At 34.4% G+C, this 25,639-nt stretch overlaps 4 protein-coding genes across 4 annotated transcripts; 3 read left to right on the top strand and 1 right to left on the bottom strand.

The window, feature by feature from the left end:
- Nucleotides 1–1,007: 1,007 nt before the first annotated feature.
- Nucleotides 1,008–2,060, top strand: LOAG_00269 (hypothetical protein; the record flags this gene model as incomplete). The annotated part of the gene is made up of 2 exons (XM_003135809.1): nucleotides 1,008–1,191; nucleotides 1,843–2,060. The coding sequence occupies 2 exons, from the start codon at nucleotides 1,008–1,010 to the stop codon at nucleotides 2,058–2,060; spliced, it is 402 nt and encodes a 133-aa protein (XP_003135857.1).
- Nucleotides 2,061–2,944: 884 nt separating this feature from the next.
- On the top strand, nucleotides 2,945–9,709 carry LOAG_00268 (kinesin motor domain-containing protein; the record flags this gene model as incomplete). The annotated part of the gene is made up of 24 exons (XM_003135808.2): nucleotides 2,945–3,024; nucleotides 3,305–3,380; nucleotides 3,498–3,644; nucleotides 3,896–4,084; nucleotides 4,220–4,351; nucleotides 4,530–4,658; nucleotides 4,741–4,932; nucleotides 5,059–5,180; nucleotides 5,267–5,369; nucleotides 5,456–5,548; nucleotides 5,704–5,772; nucleotides 6,029–6,179; nucleotides 6,250–6,337; nucleotides 6,467–6,708; nucleotides 6,874–7,032; nucleotides 7,269–7,372; nucleotides 7,500–7,572; nucleotides 7,843–8,051; nucleotides 8,206–8,303; nucleotides 8,476–8,596; nucleotides 8,653–8,799; nucleotides 8,901–9,005; nucleotides 9,305–9,448; nucleotides 9,701–9,709. Exons 1-24 carry the CDS (start codon nucleotides 2,990–2,992, stop codon nucleotides 9,707–9,709), a joined length of 2,937 nt encoding a protein of 978 aa, XP_003135856.1. The 5' UTR covers nucleotides 2,945–2,989.
- Nucleotides 9,710–11,446: 1,737 nt separating this feature from the next.
- On the bottom strand, nucleotides 11,447–15,046 carry LOAG_00267 (hypothetical protein; the record flags this gene model as incomplete). Its single annotated transcript, XM_003135807.1, has 6 exons — nucleotides 11,447–11,570; nucleotides 12,122–12,288; nucleotides 12,625–12,738; nucleotides 13,558–13,718; nucleotides 14,507–14,590; nucleotides 14,959–15,046. 6 exons carry the CDS (start codon nucleotides 15,044–15,046, stop codon nucleotides 11,447–11,449), a joined length of 738 nt encoding a protein of 245 aa, XP_003135855.1.
- A 3,885-nt stretch (nucleotides 15,047–18,931) lies between these two features.
- LOAG_17195 (hypothetical protein) lies at nucleotides 18,932–23,962 on the top strand (the record flags this gene model as incomplete). The annotated part of the gene is made up of 12 exons (XM_020449858.1): nucleotides 18,932–19,072; nucleotides 19,306–19,461; nucleotides 20,884–20,970; nucleotides 21,180–21,297; nucleotides 21,373–21,697; nucleotides 21,853–22,016; nucleotides 22,172–22,372; nucleotides 22,531–22,621; nucleotides 22,837–22,932; nucleotides 23,108–23,315; nucleotides 23,575–23,760; nucleotides 23,888–23,962. 12 exons carry the CDS (start codon nucleotides 18,932–18,934, stop codon nucleotides 23,960–23,962), a joined length of 1,848 nt encoding a protein of 615 aa, XP_020306568.1.
- Nucleotides 23,963–25,639: the final 1,677 nt, after the last annotated feature.

The raw sequence follows: 25,639 nt of genomic DNA, 5'->3' as shown, positions 1-25,639 counted from the left end.
CCTGATGATATTCGTTGAAATTCATCCTATAAAATGAAGAGTTCTTCATGGATCTCCCGTCACTTGAGCTGTTATCACATTCCTTTAAGATTGAAGATTGAATTGAAAAATTTCAATTTATCAAAAACTGGTTCAAATATTACGCATCATCTATCCCGGTATATGACTGCTTGTTAGAAAACATTCGTTCCATTGTATTCATTCAGCAGTCTGTGAGAGCGCTGATTTCAAAGTATTCCTTCTACAATCGCTTCATCTCTCTATCTCTCCGTTTTCTATTATTCCATTTAATGATGAGTGGCATGAAATATATGTGGAACTACCATAAGATAATTAGTTGCTGATTTGTAACTTCAAGGAATCACATACTTTTGTTTTTGTTTCCTTTATCCTTCTCATTGTTCATAAAATTTCCGAAGAAATGGACAGATACTGTTTTATTTGTTTACTTATTGCATTGCTTTATAAGTCGTTTCACTTATCTTTACCTAATTAGGTCCGTTGAAAAACGCGAAGTTCTACATTTAGAAAGCGCAGTTTCTGAATATACAGAAAGTGACGGGGAAAAAAAGTGGAATTCACTTCTTTCATTACTATTTCATTCATTATTTTTCTTTCATTATTATTTTTTCGTATAATTCCCCACCTTTCTTTTTTCTTTTTTTTTTATAATAACAAAAGAGGGGATATGTGAACCAATAAAGGTAGCAATGGACGCTGCTGAACAGATCATGGATAGTTAGGGGTGCAGTTGGAGAAAGATGCAGCAAGAATGATCGATTTTTGCAAAGACATTTTTTAACCAGCAAATTTTTAAAATAAATGTGATCTGCGATTTGGTAGCCTGTTTCTGCCCCGCTTCGCCCACTAATTTGCAATCGCCATAACACCACTTCTACTTCTATATTACTAATATTCCAGATTCATCCTTTCCTACGCAGCAATTCATTATTTAAATCACTAATAGCCTAAACGGAAAATTTGACGTTAAAAGGTTTTACAGCCTGATGAATGTCATCCTGGGTTTGCCCTATTTGTGGTTATATCGTTGCCAGCAAAAATTTTTCAGTCATTTGAAAGGACAGCTTTGTCAACGCTTAACATTCAGCAGTCCATATAGTGAAAAAATGTCGCCTGGTTTGATTGAAATTTTTATGTTGTCTGACACAGGACGCAAAATGATTGATAAAGGTTTACTGATGACGGTAACAGTTTCCTTAGCGAATACAGAGAATACAAATACAATTATGAATAAATTCTTTATGGGTCAAAAAAAGCGGAAAATTTATGTGTCAAATTAGAGGTCGAATTGAAGATATAAAAATCGAATTGAATTGAAGAAATAATGGAAACGGGGAAACTACCGATCGTTGGAGCTTGTAATAAAACTGATTTCAAAACTGAGTCCGGATGGAAGAAGTAACCCTTGATATTGGATGTGAGTTACGTGTAAAAACGGCTAATATGAGATTTACATACAAAATTAGGCAAGAATTTGTATGGAAATTAGCCTACCGGATGCACACAACATTTCCAGCATCAAACAGAAAACACTTTCGCACGATTTGAAAATTAGGTAACTGATTCAACAGTTTTAAGTATGGGAAAACATTTGTTTTATTTTTAGTGCGATGAATCCTTTGCCTAGAATATATTCTAAGCAACAAATACTTTGATTGCTCGTAAAAAAATTCTCCGCAGTTTGCAACAATCCATTTCTCTATATTGTCATTCTTTACAACTTTGTTACGGAAGATTTTCACAGGAATCACGGTTCAACTGTGACCTGAGCGCCAGATATTCCTTAAGCTGAGGGAAGAAGTATACTTACGATTTTTGAAGTTGTTTCGTTTGACAATCCGGAAAGAGTACCACCATATGAAGTAGGAACTATTTCAAAGGTGACGAAACTGCTGCATCTTTTGTTGCGCAGAAAAATGGATCGGGAAACGCTGAACCGATTTTCACAATCTCCAAGTGTTGTCTGTGTGATACAAGGGAGACTGGAGAGAAGCGAGGGGTGTTATTTCTTGCGAAATATAATATCGCAGAAAGGTTAAAAAAATATAATGTCAGCAGCGAGACAGTACGTGGTTGGAAAGAGTGACAGGAAAAGCTTTAACTGAAGAGATGAAACGAGAGGGAAGTGGCAGCATTAGAAGGTGGTAGATATAGCAAGACAGGGTAGGGTTAGAGTTGAAGTAGTAAGCAGAAGAGTGGCCAGAATGGTCAGAGTAGCCACTAGTGATTTGATAGATCTGGAAGTGCGTCTAGTATGGTCAACGTAGACGTTTGAAAAGCAGTCGGTTGAAACTGGAAGACATGGTGACAGTAACTGTGAGAACCACAGAGCCCGCTCTCCTTTTCCATGCACAACCCTACTCTTTACTCCTGAATAAAGACTGAAGTAAAATTGAAAAGCCATTCATAGTGAAGTCTCAATACATTGTTGGCCAGTGTATGGGATCAGGGATCATCTGCAATTAGTCTGTTATTACGTTCCCGCATTCATTTTATTTCAGTATTTTATAGTACGACATCAATATAGTGTACTCTGGTTAGCACGAATTACTATGAAGTGGTTTTTCTGGAAGTAACTTAGGGTTCAAACTCTCCAACCGCTCCGTTGATTTTATAAGTTAAACTGTAGATGCACTTTGTTCAGCATACATATTCAGCTTTTCTGTTGTCCTACTGTTTCGGACGACTTTATCTCGTTCTCCATGGTTGGACATTAATCTCGTGCACTATCCAACGAAGACTTTGAGACGTGCCAGCTTTTCTTCTATGTATTTCTTGTTTCCAATTTTGGAAATTACTCGACTTCTGTTTTCATCAATAAAAACCGTGATATTGAATGCCCATTTGTTGAACCGTTAAACAAATTAAGGTGAACTTTAAGTTTGTTAGAAGACAGTTTTAAAAAATATGGAAAACACATGTCGTTACAGGCATTTTTCAGTATTGATAGAAAGCGGATTGCACGCAAATGAGTGACCCAAGTTGTGTACGCGTTGCAGTAAGGTACTATTTTCCATTATTTTACTGGTGTTTTCTGTCATTAATATTACTATTGTTGAAGGCTAAAATGTTGTAAATTTCAAAGCTTTACTGAAAGGATTGTTGGAAAATTTCTGCCTGTAACATCCTAGAATACTGCAAAGTTATCTTTTTATTTGTATCCATAACTGCAGAAATAGGGCATCTAGTAGCTGAACCTTCATGAAAAGGCAAACAAATAAAAATAGTATATAAATCATTTGTTCCACTTGCACTTCTCAGCATTTCTTTAACTTATTTGCAGGGTGAGGCCGCAATCTGAACGAGAGAAAGTTGAAAACAGTCACGTTTGCACAAATGTTTTACAGAAAGAAGCACAGGTATCTGACCGCACAAATTCGCGTGAAGTAACACATAATTTTATTATATATGCGAAATGTAGCAGCTGATTTATTAAGGTTCATTTGCATAAAAGTTAATTGCTGTCTTGTTTACAGGTAACAATTGGTGGTGAGAGGAGCTTTACATTTGATCATGCCTTTGATATTGGAACTCACCAACAAAAAATTTATGATGATTGTGTTAAAAATTTGATCGAAGGAACTTTTGAAGGTTTCAATGCAACTGTTCTAGCTTATGGTCAGGTGTGTTACTTGTTTTACAGAGATATATATCCAAGTACACTTCAATCACGAAATCGAAATCATGTTACTATATAGACTTACTGTAGTGCTGCTTCACTTCCGTTACATTAATTTTATCCAACGCGATGATTTCCTGTCACTTTTTAATTAAATTTATCAGATGCATCTGTTATCTGTAGAAATGCGTGGTTATTTGTAAGTCCGCACGAGAGTTCATAAACTTCCAAGCAATCTAATGCAATGTGTTACAGACTGGCAGCGGTAAAACTTATACGATGGGTACAGCGTTTGATATGATGGATGTAATGAACGAAATAGATGTAGGTATAGTCCCACGCGCCATTAGGCATCTTTTTTCTGGAATGGATTCCCGCAAACAACAAGCTCTAGAGCAAGGTTTCGTAGAGCCTTGTTTTGACATTGTTGCGCAGTTCGTCGAGGTACTTCCAAAGGAAATGCTTAGTAAAGTGCAAACCAAATTAAAATTTTTTCATCTTCAGTTTCTCTTCAGCTATTGTTCTGTTTCGTCATTCACATAATCGAATTTTTCGGGTAAAAATACTTTTTTTTTTCAGTTGTACAATGAAGATATAATTGATTTATTAAGCCATGAACGACCACCTACAGGCCTTCGTATTCATGAAGACGCTAAGGGCGAAATCTTCTTAAATGGTGTAACGCGAGTTACAGTAACAAGTCCTTCACAGGTTTAATAATATTTGAACTGAACCATGACTTGATGAAATCAGTTTTCAAAATATTCGAAGTACTTTTTAGAACAGGATTTCTTTAGTGCTCTCTATTTTAGTAAGTTATATATTTTAATTTGTTGACATTTTAAAAATGTTTTCCAAGATAGGAATTTCATGTTTTCTTCGATTTTAGACACTAGAGGTCTTGAAAAATGGTGCGCTGAATCGTAAAACTGCGTCAACCAATATGAATGAGCAGTCATCGCGTTCACATGCCATTTTTACAGTGATAATTAAACAACAACGGACAGTTATTGTCAAAGTACATCGTTTAGCTTATAAAATCCACGAAAGTGCTATCCACCCGATTACTATGTACTTCAGTGTAAGGTTTTTGATTTCAGCCTTGTTTTGATCTTCAAGCTGTTGCTGAACAAAGTGACGATGTTTCCGCATCGGAAGAGCCTCCTGCTACTGAACTGGAACTTCTTAGTGCCAAATTCCATTTCGTTGATTTGGCTGGTTCGGAGCGTTTGAAACGCACTGGTGCTACTGGAGATCGGATAAAAGAAGGCATTAATATCAATTTTGGATTGGTATCAACTTATTTTTTATTTTTTTAATACGTAAAATTCAGAAAATTGATTAGTTTTTTATACTCGACGGTAAGGACTATCACGAAAAGAATACTTTATCAGGTATCGCATTTGTTTTGATTTCAGTTAGCATTGGGTAATGTTATATGTGCATTAACTACGCCCACAACACCAGACAAAGTAGTACATATACCGTATCGAGATTCAAAGTTGACTCGTCTACTTCAAGATTCACTTGGTGGGAACAGGTGAGTTTCATGAATTTTGTTGGTGAAATGAACACTATGAAATCAGTGTTGTAATATGATATATATATAGTCGAACTGGTTTTTAGTCGAACTTTAATGATTGCCTGTATCAGTCCATCGGATTGCGATTACGTAGAAACACTAAACACCTTGAAATACGCTAATCGAGCGAAAGATATCAAAAATAAGGTATTTTATTTCTTTGGCTCAGACAGAATTAGTCATATCAATTTATGGATTTAGAATATGATTAACTTGTGCAGTTAACTTTTTAGGTTATAGCAAATCAAGATAAGTCAAGCAAATTAATTGGTTGTTTGCGCTCGCGCATAGCCGAATTAGAGGCTGAATTATTAGACTTCAAACAGGTTATTGTTTTATTGTACTGCTGTATATTTTAACTTATGAATTTAACGTGGGCGCTCAATTTACCACTGTTTTTTGTTTTTTAAAAAATAGGGAAAACATTGTACTCCAAGTTCATAAATACCTCTAGAAGTTTAGTAGATGAAATATTTTACAGGGTCGGATAACAGTTTCAGATGGTGTCGAGTCCTTCAACGATCAGTATAGAGAGAATGTACTGTTACAGGTTTGATCATAAATAATTAGTGGATAGAAGACTTAAAAGAAATAAAGTTTTCGATAGTTTTCCGTTTGTATGATATTCAAGATTAGTAGTGGGAAGCTTATCCAGCCTTATAAGCTGGATCTAACACATTCACGGAATAAGACTTCTAAATATAGCAGGATGTTAAAATTTTTCGTCGATTCTTTTTAAAGAAGTTATTAAAATTTCTTGGATTTAATTCATTTTATTGAGAAAGCGATCAGAATTTTTGCTCCAGGCAGATGTAAGTCAGTTGAGAATTCGGGTCAAGGCCTTACAAGAAACGGTTGAAATGCTAAGAGCTCGGAATGTTCAGCTGTTAGCCGAAAAAGATGAAATACATTCAAGAATGCGTTTTCCGGAGAATCAGAATCGGCAAGTATGTATTGGTAAGCGTTTAAAGAAACACACAGTTGAATAAGTTCCATAATTATAAAAGTTCATAGATTATTTTTGTAGAGAGCACTTCTAACGAAGGAGGAAAACAAGAAGACGATGCATTTGGTAATAGTGTGCGCGTTTACCTTGATGAACTCGAATCCCTGAGGTAATATCCACCTTTTCCTTTTCAAATCTCTCGAAAATGAAATTCCTATATGAAAAAATCCTAGTTTCATTCATTCAATACATATGCTGAATTATAAGCTGTTATTCAAATCAAGACAGAAATATTTAGATGTGCATTAATGGAGTCGCACGCAACAAATGAACAATTGCACCAGCAAGTGAATCGTTTGAAAGCGATGGCAGCGAATAACACACCAAGAATGCCTGTGGACTATTTAGCCAACTGTGCTGATATAATCAACGGTTCATCGGGTAATGATGCAGAAAGAGTCATAACATCCACTCCATCTTCCTCATTGATCCAGGAAGCAAAAGCGGATATTAAGCGTATGAAACAAAGTATAACGGAAAGTAAGCTTGTTATGCACATTTTCTGTCCTTCACAAATAATTCTGAATAATCAAACTGCTGATACTAATGATTTTTTGACTACAGGTCTTTTAATGGGATTTTGGCGTTTTTCTGGATGGTTGTCTTCATTAGATGTTTGCTACACCTTTATTCATTGATGTTAAGGTTCACATGAGGAGGAGAAATTAAATCATGATGAAATGAAGATAAATGCGGGTGGTGTAATGAAATCTATTATGGTGATGGATGACTTTGAGATGGACGATGAAGAGTTGAAGGATGAAGATGATGATGACATCGAAGTGGAAAATGAAGCGGAAACTGGTGATATCCTTTTATCATTATAGAGTTCTTGTCATTCATTGCGAATTTAGTATCGCTCACTTATGAAAGTATAGTTTTCAAGGGAAAGAAGGTATTTTTTCGGTCGTTGAAGTCTACAGGTTTATCTTAATTTACAGCTTCACATAACTACTTTCACATGATTTAGAAGTTTTTTTCCCCTCAGAATAGCAACTTCACTTTATCTCGAGATTGGTGTAAAATCTTTTCGCTTATAGAATGTTTCAAACTCAGAGATGATCTCGCCGACTTGCAAGCGGAAATATCCATCAAGGAACGCTTAGTCATTGAGCTTGAGCAAAGTGAGCGGCGTCTTGCCGAGGTTTAATTACTTTCTCTTCTTTCATTCAAAATTCGGGTTATTTGTTCTTTAATCATTTCATAATATTATATGTTGTACGGATTTTATCTTAAAAACTTGAAAATTTACGGTCCAAATCATGTATGAGAAGAAGTTGGCAGAACTCTCATTACGGATAAATGAAATGGAAGTGGAGCGTGATCGAGTATTAGCTGAAATGGGTGAGTGAATGTATAATTATTCTAGGATTGCAACGAGCATTCGTATTAGATGAATGTATTCCACATCTTACTAAGGTAGAACAGCTATTCAAATTTTTATCTTAAAAAAAATAGAACGATATAACGGGATTTTGCAGTATTCATTAAGTGCTGTTGCTCTTTATGAGATCTTTATGTCTTTATTAAAATCATTTCCACAGAATTTGTACACTAACTCTTTTATCTTTGTAAAGATGTTAATTGTTTTCCTTAATTATACACGTTTTTCAGCATCAAAACACTCACAGAAAGTTATTGATGCAGAACAAGTTCGCAAGATTCGCGAAAATTACGAGAAGAAGTTAACCGCAATGCGTGATGAATTCAGGAAATTGCAGTCTGTTGAGCGAGAACATCGCCGAATGCAAGCAAAACAAGTTGCAGAACAACAACAGCTTTTGCGGTTGAGGACCGAACTAAATGAATTGAAGAAAACAAAGGTAAATTTAGTGGAGGTCGAAATTCATTAGTATGGCTTTTTTTTAGATTCGTAATACCTAGTTATTTTTTATTTCCTAAAGCTCTCAAAAAATTTTAGTGGCTTAAAGCGTCTTGGCTCTATATACCGGTAATGGAAATTTATGTTTGATGCAGGTTCAACTGATGCAGCGAATCAAAGAAGAAGCTAGACGTGCTAAAGCAATTGAATTAGCAAACATGAAGAAGCTAGCTGGTTTAGAAAAAGAATCTAGGTCATTTTGCCAATACAATCTTATCAAACTCCAGTTTTCGATTGCATTTATTTAATTTGTTCTGCTTGTTTATCTTCTATATCATTTCCTAAAAGTCTTTTGCTGTGCTTACAATTCAATAAAACTTTTCACTATAATAAGTTGCACTCATAACTTAAGGCAGTAATTTCAGGAAGAAAGACAATTTGATTCAAAAACTTCGAAACAAAGACCGTCAACGAGAAGACTTCCTGAAAAGATCATCTGACGAAGTTAATCGCTTACGCCAGCAGGCTCGTCAGGCAAGTAGATCGGTAACTTTTATGCTGGATATGTATTTTATGAATCGTTTTGATGGTGGAAAATTTAGCTTAGTGCTTATGATCGTAAAACTGAACGAAGTGGAATACAGCGGAGCATGCGACCAGCACCATTGCGTTATGGGCGTGGGGCAGTTCCTTTAACAAAGTTAGAAGTGAACAAGGCGAAAGCAAAGTGGATGGCTATTGAGAAAAATGTGAGTTTTCCAGGCCCTTGTTTTATTTTAATATTTCCTATATAATAAGTATCTTTTGCAGTTCATCAAAACATTATATTTGTAGTCTCTTGCAATTACAGATACGTCGCAGAATCAGCCAGCGTCAGGCGATCACCAAGATGGAAGACGAGCTGGAGAAAACTGTAGCTGAGAAGCGCGTTCTGGCCGAAGAGATTCAACGGCTGGTACGTCATATAGTCCTGAAAATTTTTCAAATTTTGATTGCTTCATGCGACTCTTGTTAAAAACGATTTTTGTTGACATTACTGAGTTAACAGAAATTGCTTTTGTTTAATAGAACTTACATTACCGATATAGTTACATAGAAATGGGGCCTGGAATCAAAGTTTGTGCTTAATGAGTCAAAAACCTGGTCTAAAATTCAAATAATCTGCCACCACGTACTGGGCAAGCAGATAAAAACAATGTAATTTTCTGAAGGCGGTAATCTAAAGTAGAGTTTGTATGATAAATTCTAATTCAGGAACAGCAATTTATCAAGGCAAAAGATCTGGCTGAAAGAGATCTTATTGGTGAACACATTGATGGTTGTTATGCGAAGATGCGCTACGTTCAGGAACAGTTCACCGAATTGAGGAATACAATTGTTGGTATCGACAGTGAAAAGGTTAGTCTATTTTTGTCCTTTACCTCACCAACATGCTTTAACATGATTTCAGCCATTGTTTGCTTTTGTTTGCATGTTTCATTGAATAGCAATTGTGAAGATACCAAAGTTATTATAATCATTAAATCATTGATGATATAGTATCATTATTTTTTATATCTATAAGCTAAGTGTCTTTCTTGCAAGGTTCTCATTTTGATAAAAAATTTTTCTTTCCATGTGCTATTTTGCTTCAAATTAATTAGCTTACAGATAAATTGAATGAAGTGTTTTCTTGTAAGAATACTAGTAAATATTGTGGATTTTTTTAACCTTATATCGCATTGTTCCAGTTCTGATTTGTTCCACGCTTTCGTGACAAAACGAATTCTGTAGTTCTTTTATTAGCTAGATTTCGACTCCAGATGAATTCAGTCATATCATTTTTTTATTGCTTAGTTTACTTCTTGCACCCATTTGCATCGAATGAAATTACCACTGGAACTGACAATAGAGGATTAAACTCTTGATTCTGAGGATTTTGTAGCTATGTTTTTTTTTTAATGGAAATTCCCACTACATTTGAAGCTTCAGTTCGTTTTGCCGCCATGAAAAACTGATGCTCCTTTGTTTCTTGAGGAAACTGATGGGTTTTCTGTGGAAGCAGAAATTGATATTTTTCAATTTTTAAGATACTTTTTTCCAAAACACTTTTCTCATTATCTCGCGGATATATGACATTGTAATAGTTAGCAGAATTCAAGCTTTTTATATATAGATAAAAAGGGTTATTGAATCTGGTGTAAGCTGCTCTCACATTTTCGGTCTCATTTATTCAAGAATTTAGACCTGATTCTAGTTAAATCGAATTTAATTGTGGTGTTGAAAGAGCTTCAAAAATTTCTCCTACGCGAAAAAAAAATCTTTGCACACAAAAGTCTTTAGTGACTTTGTACTTATAGCGGTCATTGAGTTCATATATTAATACACAAATCTAGCATTAGTCAAACTCAAAAATCCGTAGAATGAATTAAGTATGCGAGATTTTGAAAATCCAAACTAGATAAATAAAAACGATAAAAGTCATTAAAACGGTTCAGATCTTTTAGTAATCATTCAGCACTATTGTACAATAGTGAGGGTGATTGATAAAGCAACTAGGAAACGAATTGGGAAATGACTTACGCCACATATGCTGAGTGCTAAAAGTTCTTTTCGTTCAGATGTTAAATTTCATAGTTTACAAAATATTAGTGATGTGGCCCTCTTGTACCACTCACATCACATTTGTCGAATAGGATTTAAACAGATTATGGGTACAAACACTCATCTTTTTCCTTTCCTATGCTTGAATGTTATCAAGCTGTTGTATTGTCTCATCATGTCAAATAAACTGTCAATTCCTCAATTAATCAGTGATGAAATCAAACTAACGGACTAAACGTAGTGGAAACCATGCTGCAAACCAGTTAAAGAGTCAAGCAGTGAATGCTTTGGAGGATAAGTGAACAATCTAATTTTCAACTCACTCAAATTTTCCTATCAAAACGTCTTGAATCAAGTTCCATTAAACATTATCAAAGAGCGAATGAGTGAGGGACAAGCAAGGGTTTATTTACTGATTTCTGTTACTGAAGCTAATAGGTAACGTTCTCTTTAGATGACTCGAAGTAGCTTATTTTTGTTTTTAGGGTCAAATTGAAACTAATTATTACTGAAAGTCGTTTTTAGGCGGATTGGTTCATTTTGTTATCTTGGAAAAAAATAATCTTTTCCAATGTAATTTTTCATTTTAGAACTTTTTTTTGAAAAGAAAGGTTGACAAAAGTTAAACAAATTGTTGCTGTTCAATTAGACTGAAATGACTGCCTTCTTAGCTGTCATTGTTTGAGATGCATGATGTACCTTTACCCTCGATTATCTTAAATCTTTTTATTTTAACTCTTAAACATTGGGTATAAGTGATGAAGTATGATCGACCGCTGCGGTAGCATCACTTTCTTGTATTGAATTCAAGGGTTATTGTGAACTGGTAGTACCACTTTCCTCTTGATTCAAATTGCCCTCACACATCGATTTTCTTGATATTTTCACAATAGTTGAGCGTCGAGCTGCTAAATTCGGTATTACTTCTGGGAGTGATCTGAAATGCGTAGGTATTACAAGATTCGAAACTTAAACGTACATTCTATTTAATTTTATTCCGCTTTTTATGCAGTGAAAACGATGAATTTTTGGTTGGTGCTGGAATTTCTCAGTTTCACAACAACGAAGTTAGTTTTATCCTGAAGCATGAGATTTTTGAACCATGAATACTTAATTACTAATACTGTTAGATTATTCAGTGCTGCAGTCTTCAGTGACATAGCATTTGCACGATTGACACAGTTATATATACTGCCCTGCCAAGCAGAAATTTTTTTTTTTTTTCAAGCCGCTGTATTTAATTCAGTTTATACCAAGGAAATCTGCGCTTCGGACCGCACGGTCTAAACAATATGCAGTTTTCTAGAGGATTTCCCTGCTTCGAAATTAACTATCCAAAATTATTTTGTTATGCGATATTTCACTGAATTTCTTTCCAACAGAATTTTGCTATGGAATTTTAATAAGGGAGATTAGGTAGTTAATTTCGAAGCATGATGAGGGATATTCCAGCAGGTTTTGGCATGAAACTTATGAAAAAGAATGAACTGTTTAGCATTTCGTATTGTCTGTGCTCCAAGTACAGCAAAAAGCAAGGCACACAGTGCAGCACCGGCAGCAAATAACAATCTTCTCCACTGAACGTCCTGACTGAATACTGTTAGCCATATGCATATGCTGAAGCTGAGCAGTGATCCAGTCATACAGAGGAAAAGCTTAAAAAACTGTAGTTTACGTGATCGAGTGATAAATACTGTTTAGTATGAGAAAATAGAGAATTGACTTCTTTTTGGCTTCAATTTGATATACGGATTTCACTCTTTTAGAGTAAAATTTCAATTTAGCTTCAATATTAATCCCATCTCTTTGTTGATCTAGAACTTCAATTCAATTTCGAGATTGAATTATACTTTTATTTTGAATTGAAACTTTTTAGTTAGCAATAAAAAGGGCTGGGCACAACTAGCTCTGTCTGAGTTGCATGTTTCATCAGTTAAATAAAGAACTACACTTTTTTCGCGAATTGATGATAAAAATGTTCAAAAAATGACCTGCCCACACAGCGAAGTTCTGCTTGCTCGTTTGCGCGTGTTGATTGCATTTTGAAGCGGTATTTTTATGCTTCCACTACAATGACTGCCACGTCCTCCCACGTAATAGCCTTGCTAAAATGAACAGGAGTAAAATGACTGAAATCGCTAAATATTTGTTAGATTATAGTATGAGAGGGGAAATTTCTTATGGATCAGTAGAAAAATTATCAGTCTGTGAATCTTAAATAATGATTTTTGGATTTTTTGAATAACATTGTGAAGATATAGATTGTTCATTGGAAAGGATATCCTTCGAACGACTAAAACACTTTTGAGGCTGCTCTCTAGCAGATGGGGATGAATGCTGTTAACATAAAAAAATCTCTTTTCTGGATCACTGATTTTAACATCTAGAAAAGGATTAAGCATAACTGGATTTTAAGTGAAGTATACGTAAGACAAAATATGAGCTGAAAATTATCCTTAGTTGAATTTCTTCGGGAAAACAGTACATAGGTTTGTGTTTTAATATCAATAAAAGTTTTTAAGTGATTGATTTCAAGATAAGAAAAAAGCAATTAATTTACTTTTACTGGAATACTGGATCTTCGGTGTTCTTGGGACATAGGGGGCTATTTACTGTTGTTTTTCGTGATGATCTCGCTTCAAATACATCTGCAATTGCCGGTGTTTTTTTTTTTCCGGTACTACATAATAATGGATTCGAAAAAAAAGATTTATATGTAATAGAACAGATCCAGCAACCTATGTGTGGTATTGCATAAAAGTTACTATGGCTATGTAACTATGGCATAAAAGTTTTGTGGGTTAATCCCCAACAGCACAAAACATAATCTGTTCCTGTCTAGACACCGATTTTAATGTTCAACTCTTCTGTAAAAGTAGATAATCGCATACCGGGTGACAAAACTCTTATGCACAGTCGCATACCTGGATACTTGGAGCCCACTCCTCAAGTCTCTCAACTTTCCTTTTAACCTCCTTACCACCAAACAGTGGGAGAATTAACCGGAACCTGCCGGACTTTTTTGGGAAATTATAATTGTGAACAGTTTTTATGTTTGTGGCTGCTATATGACATGTTGGTAAACCTTAAGCTATAGTGTATCTCTATCCCGATCTTTGAAGATGAATAAGGAGTCCACTGTTTTCTGGGTCATCATCACTGGTAAGGTCACTCGAATATTTTAGATTACAGAAGTAATAGTTCTCTGCTGGACAATTTGATTGATAATATATTCAACGGTTCAGGACCGAGAAAATCAGGAAAAAGCTCATAATTTCTTAACAAATTGTTTCGATAATGCTATTCCTTAATTGAAGGAATACTACCCCTTAATTGAAGTTGCGATCAAAAAACACTAATAAAAAATTGTATGCACATATACTTAAAATGAGAGAGTTAAAGGAGAAAAAAACGTAGCTTTCCTATAAGACTGGAAATCGGGAATGCGCCATTTTATAAAAAAGATTGGATACATATAGAAGATGAACATTTTTTCGAATATGGTTTGGAATTTTTGTTGGTAAATGAGTGTCTTGTAAGACTCTTTTATACATAGGTTGTGTAATGGGTGCACATATGTGTATGGAATGAATAGTACTGAACTTTTTTTCACTACATTTGTAATAAAGAGCCATCTAGTCTACGAAAATCTTCAGCTATTTTTTGCTCAGTTTTGTTTTTCCGCAGGAAATTTAAGGGAAGTAAAATGAGAAATCTTTTTCTCCAATGAAATAAAACTACTCTATCGAAAATGCAAATAAAACGGTAGGAGAAAATCTGTCCCCACAAATACTAGAAAATATGTGGTGATTAAAGCTTGGAAAAATTTTCAATCAGTGATGATTACGTAAACAGTGCTTGCCATGAGCTTACTGAGGCCATTGTACAGTCCAGCAGCGATCTGTAGGATAAGCTTATTGACATCATTTCCGACCCATACTTTTTTGTTTAGGTCGTCTAGAAATTTTTTTTTTTTCACATAGGACTTAATTATGAGACGGAGAGCTCTCTGAACACGTGGGTAAAATTTATGGTCAGAGGCTTAAACTAACACTTTAAATATATATGTTAAGCAGATACTGAGAGACGAAGGAGATTATGAGCAAACATTTAAAAAGTGGTGGGAAGAGGGTCTTCTTGAAGGTAGAGAAGAATGTAAAGCAGCAGTGCGTTACTTTTACAACTTTTAAGCAATTTGTTTTCAAATCGATGAAAATCCTAAGTAATCACGAAAAATTTTCTTTAAACATTTCCAGTTTAGGTAAGGATTTTAGAAGTGAAAAGCTAGTCGATGTTTTAGATAAAAAGAAAAGCCTCTTTGGAACCAGCAGCCGAAAGGAATGACCGTGGTAAGACCAAACTAATACTTTTCAGTATTTTTCTCTGCTTCCTCTTCGTCTCCGTTTCCTCCATCTCTTCCTCTTCCCACTCCTCCGGAAGCGCCAGAGGATATGTAATGGAGCTTGTAAGAGAAGTTTAAATTATTTGAAATTTATGTTACTCCATTTCATCAGCATGCAACAACACCTATAGCAGGAACTTACTTTATACCTCGACCACTTCGCTGTATTCAGACTTTCGCTCATTTTTTCATCATGCTAAAACTAAATAATTATTAAGCACTTGTCACATCATTCAAATTCGCCTGATATTTGTAACACCGTTGCTCGTTTCTTTCCCAGATCCAGATTGTATTACTTAGTTTCAATAAGAATCACTTTTCACCACTTATTTTTATTTTTAGTAATAATTGACAACTACTTCGATAAAAGTCAACTTAGTTGTTGAGCTGATAGCCAAATCTGATCGAAAAAGGATTAGTTAACTTAAGATGGTTCTTTTCTATTTAAAAAACGAAACAGATATGTTGAGCATGCGCAGGTAACATTCTATGTTGTAAGACATCACGATATTGCGACGCATTCTGGTGAATTGTTTAATAACAATCGGGACAATTGTTAAACCAAAAAATATTTGTAATACTATTCTGAGCCTTTTTTTCTTTTTATGAAGAAAACGGTACTGTCACTGCATTTTTATGTTATTTCAGAAAATTAGACAAGCAAAAAGAACAAAGATTTTTGTAATTGTAGCTAATCTGCTTCACTTTCGTTGATAAAAATATGACTCGCGATTGAATAATGAGCTGGCTTAGGGTACTGCTTCATCTTATCGTAAATATTGTAGCGGATTGCAGGTTAATAAATTTCGAAATGTTTAATTTACTTCTAAACGTGGGAGTTACAGATTTTCCTCAAAAATTAAATTGATTAATCCTTTTTATTGTTTCGGAACGATTAAGTAAGAAAGATCAAAAGGTACAAGAAAATATAGCGAAATGAGAAATTTTTGAGAAATCTTTTGCTTTTGAAAGGGAATGGAAATGAGCTTAAAATGTTATGGATTTTTTCGATACTATAATCATCCTCGGGTTGCGCAGTTTTTCCTCCTTTTTGTTCACACATACACTTGAGCCCGTTGATTTTCCTGCTGACATTATGAGAAATGGGACCATTTTATTATATCTTACTTAGCATTCACAAAACGATATTACCTTTTTGAGCGCATCTCTTAAGGTGAATTGAAAATACGGTCCACACCTTTTTAGTTATGTGGAAATTTTTAATTTGGATCTGTTCTACTCGAAGATAGTTCAGGAAAATTGTAGTTAAGAATAAAGTAATGCAACTGGGAATTCAGGATAATAGTTTCGATGAACTGAGTTTCAGTAAATATTATATTGCTTGAAGGATTCAAAATGCATACATTCAGACGAGATAGCATTCAGAGTAATTACCTTTTCTACACAAACGCGTGAAATGAAATACTTTTGTTTTTCACAAGCAAAACGAAAAATCTCAGTCGGATGTTACTGTGAATCAAGTGAAATTCAGAAACTTTATAAAAACTATATATTTACAAATGTGTATTACGGCAAAATTTTCTGTTTTTCTTGTAAGGAAACTAAATTTAATGCTAAAAGGGAAGATTATGTAGCTGCTGTAAATGTGTAAAGGAAAACGAAACTGCAGTTAAGGACGATATGAGTATTCTTGTTTTTCTTGTCTTTACAGATTCTCATGCTTTGTTTTCACAGATAACTTTGTTGTTTTTGTTGAGGTGGAAATCCGTCGCTTTAACAACAGGTAATAGGTAGCTGTTGTCTATCATGTCGTGAAAAGTGTGCTTCAAGTTATTTTGTTGCCCGCCGTAAAGTATGTACTTCACGGAGGCTTGCTTTTCGTAATTTAATTTGATGTTTGGTTTTTCATCATCATTCTCGCACTAAGTATTTCGTATTCTATAGATTTAGAATCTGCAATATTTCCACACTTATCGCTAGTGGGCCTATATGCTTGACCTAATTTATATGTATCTTATATCTATACATATATATATATATATATATAATATACTCTCCTGTGAATCAGTCATCATGCGATAGTTATATGCACAGAACTGTCATTTAATGATTGTGATGCCAGGAGCCGATTTGTCCCTAGTTTTGTTGAATTGCGAAAGAAATGGAGGAACTTCTATTTAGAATCATCAGAATGAAGAATTTCAACATTCATCTGTAGTAGAAAGTTCTTTCGGCTTGTGTCTACGAACTGTGAACATAAAAGCCAAATCAACCTAGATTAGATAAAATTAGAATGGTAAAATTACTTACTGTAGTTGATATTTTGTCATAGCTGAAGTATTTTTTTTTCTTCATAATTTATGCACGCCTGTTGGTTTTGATTGCTGCTGGAAGTGTGCATGAATAGTGCATCAAGTTAATTCGAAGACATAAGAATGGTAGATCAGAGTTTTGAAAAAACTGGAAAAAAAGAAACCGACATTTCCAAATATGGGAAAAAGAGAAGAAAGTCATACAATTTTACTAAGGAAATGTTTCTGAATAATAAAATGAATTTATATCATCAATTCATAAATGGTAGGAAGAACTGCGAGATTAGTTCGGCTTTGGGAAACATCGTTGAATAATGCCGAAGTACTAAGACATTAAAAAAAGCATTTCTTCTACTTTGTCCAGAACGCATCGCTAAAACACTCTGGGATAGACCGTTGTTTAAATATATTCATTTTACATCACTGTGTTCATACATTCATCGAAGTTTCACTGTGGGAAAATTTGATTGAGAACTACAGTGACATTGGCCTTTTATTTGTGGAAAAACGAAAGAATAGTATTACTGAATCGATAAGCCTTAAAAAAATCCAACTGATTTCTTTTTCCAGTTGATAGGGAGATACTTGAGAGACATGTAGAATAGGTTATAACAAGAGTGAGGAAAGTGCCATAATCATTTGAGACTGAGGCGAAGATTTGATCCCTCAGGGGCAAAAAATTTATGTTAGCCAAGCACTTTTTAGCTGTTAAAATAGTGTGGAAAACGAAAAGGAAGAGAAATCGGGGTAAAAAGTGGAGCTATTTAACTGAACAAGTTAAATTGTCAAAGAATTAAACTAAAGTGGTAGGGAATACTACTTCCTTTGATTGGATTATTGTTGAACAAGAGTTCTTTATAATAGTTTGTAGTAGATTGTTTACTATTTATAATTTATACTAGGTTCTATAGTTAGGGAAGCTCATTCATTATTCTAGCACCTCCCTTCCCATTTCGTCTTCTCTCATCCACTGAGTCAAATTTTTGAGTAGGGGCCTGTCAGTCCAATGAGCTTGCATTTTAACTTTTGTTTGATGGACTTAGAAAGAACGGCGATCTTCTGTAATCATGAACAAAGAAATATCCTAAAAAAACTTCTGTCAATTCTTGTAAATTCGTCAGTAAATTAGATGAAAGCTGGTTGAATGCTTGAAAAAAAAACTCAAGTTAGAAAATACAAACAGTATGAACTCAGCGGAGGTGAGATAGCAATTAACATTATCCAATGAATTCGGTTATGGGCACTGTCCACAAAAGCAGCTTTAACAGCACTCTATTTGTTGTTGTTTACAAATATTTACTGAATGCTCACTAACAGATAAATGTAGAAGACTGAATAAAGGATCTAATATTATACTAATGACCTATTTAAGTTACTTTCCCAGTTCATTTTTGTTTGATCTAGAATGTTTAAACTCGATAGCAGAGTTATTTTCTGGTGGATTAGCAGTTACTGAGCGATAAGAATTATTGAACTCCGTGGTTTAATCTAAATGGAAAAATAGCCTGAATTCGGACGATATTCGATTATTTGGATTAACAATTCCTCTCTCAATAAAAGAAAAAGTAACCTTTTAATGAAGTGAAGTTCTAAAGAATTCGAAAAATAACATCTAATTAAAGAATGAAAGTGAATAAAAGTTATAACATAGGCACTTTGATCAAAGAACGAGAGAATAAAAGATATAATACAGGCACTCTTATATGCGCCATTCTGAGCGGGCGCTTACTGCTGCTTCATTTCTTTTCTGTTATCTCATTTCATGTTTTGCTATTTGTTTCGTTGTTGTGCTCATGTGTATTTGTTGTGTTCGCATAGAAGATAAAGGGTAGATGTTTTCATCAGTGCAATTTTGCGCTCTGGGATCACTTTAATTCTAAATTGTAACAGTTTCGATATCGAGACTACTTATTTAAGCTATTTGTTTTGATGGTCATTACTCTGTAATGCAGTGTTTTGTGCAAGCACTTGTTTAAGGTTGTTTCGTTTCCTTTAAGGATTCGGGGACGGTAGATGCAGAAGCTTGTCGTGATGCTGAAACAGAAATTAAAAACTGTTCGTCGATTGGTGAAGCAGTAATTATTCTCAAGCATTTATTCGGTTTTTGCTTGGAGCAAGGATTTATTGCAGCTAAAGCTATTAGCGATAGAAAGGTTGGTGTTTAATTTATTTGCATTATTTAATAAGTTATCCAGAATTATAAGTAGTTCGGCTTTGTCTTCCAGAATTTGTCATTTTGCATATATTATTAGGATTGTACCTAGGAAACATTCAAACTACGTTATGTGTGGACTTGTGTTTGTGTGTGAATATATGTGTAGAGGAATCGGCTGGATCGTAGCTTTATGACGGGGTACCATGACTACTCGAAGGACTGAATAAGGACATTGTAGTAAAGAATAATGGCAATCATGAGAACCTCATTATTAGGGCTTACTCTCACAAAGAAAATCTCATTAAGCATATTGCTGTAGTACTGCTGGTTAAAAAATAAAATGACCACTGCATGACAAGCATGAATGAACTGCAATTATCTGATGTAGGCCCTTGGAGGATTTGATATAAACTTTAAGCCTTCAACTCTTACATTAAAAATATGAATTTTTCACCTTATTCTCTAATAAGTTGTTTACGTATGTTTGATAGCAACTGTTTACTTGGGAAGCCTTCTTTCAAAATAAAATCTTCTGAATGAACTACTTTGTTCTTTCTCTTCAATCAATAATACTTGGCTAGTTCTTCCAAGTTATTTATTTTATCACTGTTTTTGAACGTTGTTTCATACTATTTGTCAGCCTTTGAAGGTCAAATTAAACACAAAGCAATTCTAGAAAAACATATTTAGTTTATGAAGTTAAACTGCTTATATTTGCTATTTATTTTTTGTTATGGTTTTGCCAGTAATAAATACACTAGGTTTTCTGTGCCATTTTTGACACCGTCTTTTAAAAAAAATGGAATTTATTTTACCATCTTAAGAAAGTGTTACTGTTGTTAAAAACTTTGGATTGTCAAGATGTTTGCCTTAGCTGTCCCACATTTGTGACAGCAATAAGAAAAACAGTACTTCTTGATAATTCAACCAACAACTGTAGAAGCGGAGATTCTTGAGGCCTTGCGAATATCTCCATACCTTCGCTAATTGTTCCGTACTGGCTGTGCATAGTTTCACACAGATCCTCAATAGATGTCAAAGTGATAGCATTTTCGCAGCCATAGTCTAAAAATAAAGTTATTCCATTTCACCAAATGAGGATGCAAAACGAAGCATGTGTTCATTACTGGAATGACTTTGAATGCGATATTTAGATTATCACAATTATTCACACTGAAATTCTTAATCCCGAAGCTTAATGTGGTATACTAAATACTGAATGCAGAAATAGCACTTTCTAAAAAGAAGCCATTTTATGAAAATTATGGATCCATATGGATGTGGTTACGGATTCTCTTGTGTATGTGCTGTCCAACAGTTAAATATTTTTTACTTAAATAATTATTGAAATATTCGCTTCCATTGATTCTTTTTTCCTTAAATTGTTTCTCGACACTTTAATATTTATTGATGCTCTTAGGAAGCAGAATCACTGATTCAAGAGCTACAAAACGAATCAATTTTAAGTGACGTAATTTTGAATCGGGCATTAGAGGATGTTAAAAGGGTGAGTCTTCGTTGCTTCTTAATGTGTAGAGTTTACAACCATTTTGAACATTGTCACTTCATCTTTAATGACAGTATTATTTGCTGTTATTATGGTTGTGGAATTTTACTTGTTCAGGGCGTATTTTGATTATCCACAGAAGCATTCGAAAAATACCAGCAATTCGTGATTGCTAAAGTTTAGACGGAAACTAATGCTACTCCATTAAGGATGCTGAGCAACAAACTCATAGCAGGGACGCGTCGCCATGTCGGGAAAGTGATGAAATTAGGTCAGTTGCGAATGTAAATCAAGTAGCGCAAGATTCACGCGACGAATCACGTGAAGGTAATTTGCATCATGTTCTTAGTAATTGTTGGAGGGTATGAAACATATTGGGCAAAGTAAATAACAAGGTTGCAGTATCTCCGCCTGCATCAACGCAGAAGATTCGTCGTCGTACGGCTACACCAAGTGAATTACTGTATCCGCTGAGGAAATCATTGCAAGGTGAGGTTACTGACAAAACGCATTTGGAACAACTCAACGAAGAAACTCCATTTCTCGACCAACAAATCGTCGAGAAAGCACGATCACTGGAACATTCTGTTGAAGGAGGACTTTTAGAGCTGGTCAGTGTAAGTAGTGTGGGAATGGAACCAAAAAATGAAGTAACGAAACTGATAGATCTGGATTTGAATGATCGAGGTTCCACTGAATCACCGTCATCTGGTCGTGGCATTCGAAGGTCTGTATTTCAGCTTTTTGAAAACATTTCAAAGGAATGGTTTATAAGTCAGAATTACGTTCACCGCTTATCAGTATACTCCGTTATGTACGGAGTATATCGTGTAATCTGGATAGAGTCCATTTTTTTAAATTCCGAAAGATTCCTTTTTTCAGAAGATCTGGCCGTGTACTACCGTATGTTCCTCGGACATTAACAGGAACTCGTGATAAAGTAACAGCTTCACGTTTACTTGTACGCACACACACCTTGGATGGACATACTAGAACGGTACTTTCGGTGGACACTAACAGTAATGTAGTAATCAGCGGTTCAAAAGGTCTGGTGATCATGAAAGATTTATGGTGTAATTTCCTGTTGAGGTTTAAATTACTTAATTAGTATGTTAACTTTAACAGAGAGCAAACTTTGAAAAACAGTGTGGGTTGTGTTAGTCTATACGGTACATTTTAAGTCTATATGGTACATTTTAAGACAGAACAGCCAAAGTATGGGATTTGGAAAAAGGTGTCGAGAAATGTACATTTGGCCACCACCCGAACAATGTTTCATGTGTACGTTTCATTCCCTCCAGCCAGTTAGCCTTGACTTTGTCTATGGCATTCGTTCGTATTTGGGATTTGAGAAATGAAGAATGCGTACGTACGCTGCATTCATCAGGTCTTGCAGCTGCGGGTATGTGAAAATCTAAGTTTCATAAAAATTAAAGTATTTCAATACATTTTTATTATCAACACATTCGGAACAAGTTTTCATTGGTTTTTTGGACTTTACTATATGTAAATTATTTTATTTGTTCTGCGCGAAAGCAGTATGATTTTCGTACTGTTCAGGTGATACTATGGCTGCGAACACACCTCGACAAACTGTATTACCTATTTCCGAAACGACGATCAATGCATTGGAACTGGACAACACGGGGAAGTAAGTCACTTTGTCAGACACAATATTTTATCATTTTACAAGTGGAGTGTTATCTTTTTTGTCAAATAACTACCTTCCTTTTACGGTTGTAATAAGGCTGCTGATAACGGCGTAGTGCAATTAAAATTCTGAAAATTATGGAGAAGAAAGTGCAAAAAAAAAATATTGATATCACATAAATTTGTAAATTTTGTTGTAGAAGTATTTTTTCGCAGGCTTATGTTTACAACATTCAACAGTGATGTTCGTATTTGGAATTTGGAAAAATTTGCACCGTTCGGTCGCTTGTCGACAGCGACCCATAGCTCGAGGCAACATACTTTAACTATTGAAATATTCTTATAATCATTATTGAGTTTTAAAAATCCTCGAAGTTTTATTTGGTTTCAACATTATATTTCTTCCAGAAATCTGAAATTGTAGGGAAGTTATTTCTTTTACAAGCTTATTGAGAGCACTGACATGCTTCATACGAACGGAATTTAGATCAGAGGTGTCATGCCTTGGATTTTTGGGTGGTGCAAAACCGAAAATCTTCACTGGTTCTCGTGATCACTATGTGAAGATGTATGAAATCAACGCCGATGGATTAGGCCTTTTTGAAGCTTCTCATGAGTTTTCGGCAGCTCATTATGACTGCGTTACATCCGTTGTTGCCTATGGCGATTCCGTATTTTCTGCATCTAGGGATACGGTTAGTATAATTTTGTAATCAGAGTGGCTCAGAAATTGACTGAATATTTCAATTCCAAAATAAATTTCTTGCAAAATTCATAACAGTGTCCTTTTACTCCTATCCTGTCATTCTCTGTAAATTGTCTGTATTTTAAATGTGATAAGTTTATTTATGTTTTCTGTCAAAGTATTTTAAATCTGTTAGATTGACTACCTGCAGCTTTATATTGTAAATGTTTTATGATTTTTAAAAAAATTTTGATTCCCTTTTTTTACAGGACATCATGCGTTTCTCACTGCAAGATATGAAGAGGGACCATATTGAATTACAAGCACACAATAAGTGGATTCAATCCATGTGTATTCTAGATACCTACAGGCCTTTGTTAGTTACGGCTTGTAAGGAGGGTCGAGTGAAAGTGTGGGATATTGCGAGCACACGTAAATTGCGTCTCGTTGATCAGGTCATTTTACTTGTTTTGCCCTTTATTTCTTTTCATAACTCCACTTTCCTGAAGATTTTATTAATTTACATTGGAAATACTTAATTTCTAATAATAGCTGGTTGTTTATTATTGCTTATACTTTTAGATTTCTCATGCTCACGAAGAAGCAATCAACGAATTGGCAACCCATTCAGGCATTCTTTTTACTGCTTCTAGGTAATTTTTGCCATTTTTCACTACTGAATGATGAATTCTATCCTCACTCCGTTTAACTGACAAATGGGCCTGAAATATGAAGATTTTCTGCTGTTAAATATTTTTAGTAGTAGAAAAATAAGGGATCTTTCAAGTTATCATTATAAACATAAAATCCGTTTGGATGGTTATATCCATCTGCAGTGTGTAGAAGGTTTATAGAGAGGATGACTTTCGGAGCTTCATTATAAAATTCCATTACGACGTAATTTACATTCCGTGACACTCTATTTCTTTCAGTGTTATAATTACATATGCAGGAAAAACACGCAATAGAGGGCATGACAAAAAAGTAAGAGATCTTCTAAGTTAAATCGTAGTTTGTAAAGTTACAATTTGTATTTCTAGTGATACAACTGTCGCCCTTTGGCAATCCAATTATGAATGAAAAGCTGTAGAAGGTCTTATTTGAAATTAACGAAGAGCATCTTTTCCAGCCCTTCACAAGTAAATAAGGATTTACTTATTCGATCGAAAGTGTTATTTATCAAATTTTTTGGTTCATCAAAAAACTTTTCCTTTGGTTTCTTTTCTTTTTTTTCTTAAGTCTCACTACCATTCAACTGTAGTCATTGTTTTTAATGACAAATTTATCATGATGTTATATTTCCTGCTTTGTTATTCTAACTTCTATGTAGACACGATATCAATTTTATCTCATTATTGAAAACGTTGTGGTAGATTCAGTTCGATAGTGACGCTTGAATTTTAATAATTCTATGGGATAATGTCGATGCATAGTTTTCTAGTATTCTGTACATTTCTAAACCGTTTTATCTTATCCTTGAAGGTTGTTTTTTCATTATTTTAGGGATCGATTTCGATTTTTTTTTTTTGTATCACTTCCTTTACTGTTATGTGGAATAAGGAATAAGCTTTTTTAAAAATTTCGGAAATGTTTTATGACTTTTTTATCAAGAAATGTGTTACAATTCTATAATGTAAATGATCAGATACATTACATGTAATCTGTTTGTGTTGTGAATGCTTCAAATGTTTTTAAATTTGGGTACACTTTCAGTTCACTTAAAGCTATTTATTTTGTACACTTCCTTCAAGTTCCTTTCGTTTTCTTTTGTCAGTTTTTATAGAGTAAACTATGTGTAGCATAATTTATAGTAGCAGTAAACAGACAATCATGTTTTGTTTATGTGGGTTGGCAAAAAAAAGTTTGTATCTTCATTTAAAGTTTGCGAATTATCCAGTAGTCCTTATAGTCCTGAATCCTGTATCGTACTTGTAAATTTTTCATAGTTGTGTTCATATACGAAACATCAGGTACAATATGCCAATCTTTTATTAAATGAAAGAGAATTTAGGATTGCAAGGTGAAGAAAATAATTTGGAGCTTTTTCGTATACATACATTGAACAGATTTCTTTATGTTGCGAAGCTGTTCTCTCTATCATAATATCGCTGTTTTGCTATATTTTGCACATAGTGTATATTTTGTAAATAAATTCATTTGTTTGACTTAATCATCTTGCAAATTCCAAGGAATGGAAACCTTCAATACAAACTCAGTTTTGTAAGATAAAAACAGAATTAAAAATTACCGAAAGTGGCAGGGAGCTTCTGATAGAACTAACATTAGGCAACACAATGGAAATAGTTTGTAATTCGCAAGTTGTTTTCATTATTG

This window comes from Loa loa (genome assembly GCF_000183805.2).
Source record: "Loa loa unplaced genomic scaffold supercont3.48, whole genome shotgun sequence".
Lineage (NCBI taxonomy): Eukaryota > Metazoa > Nematoda > Chromadorea > Rhabditida > Onchocercidae > Loa > Loa loa.
This window is presented reverse-complemented; position numbering and strand designations above follow the sequence as displayed.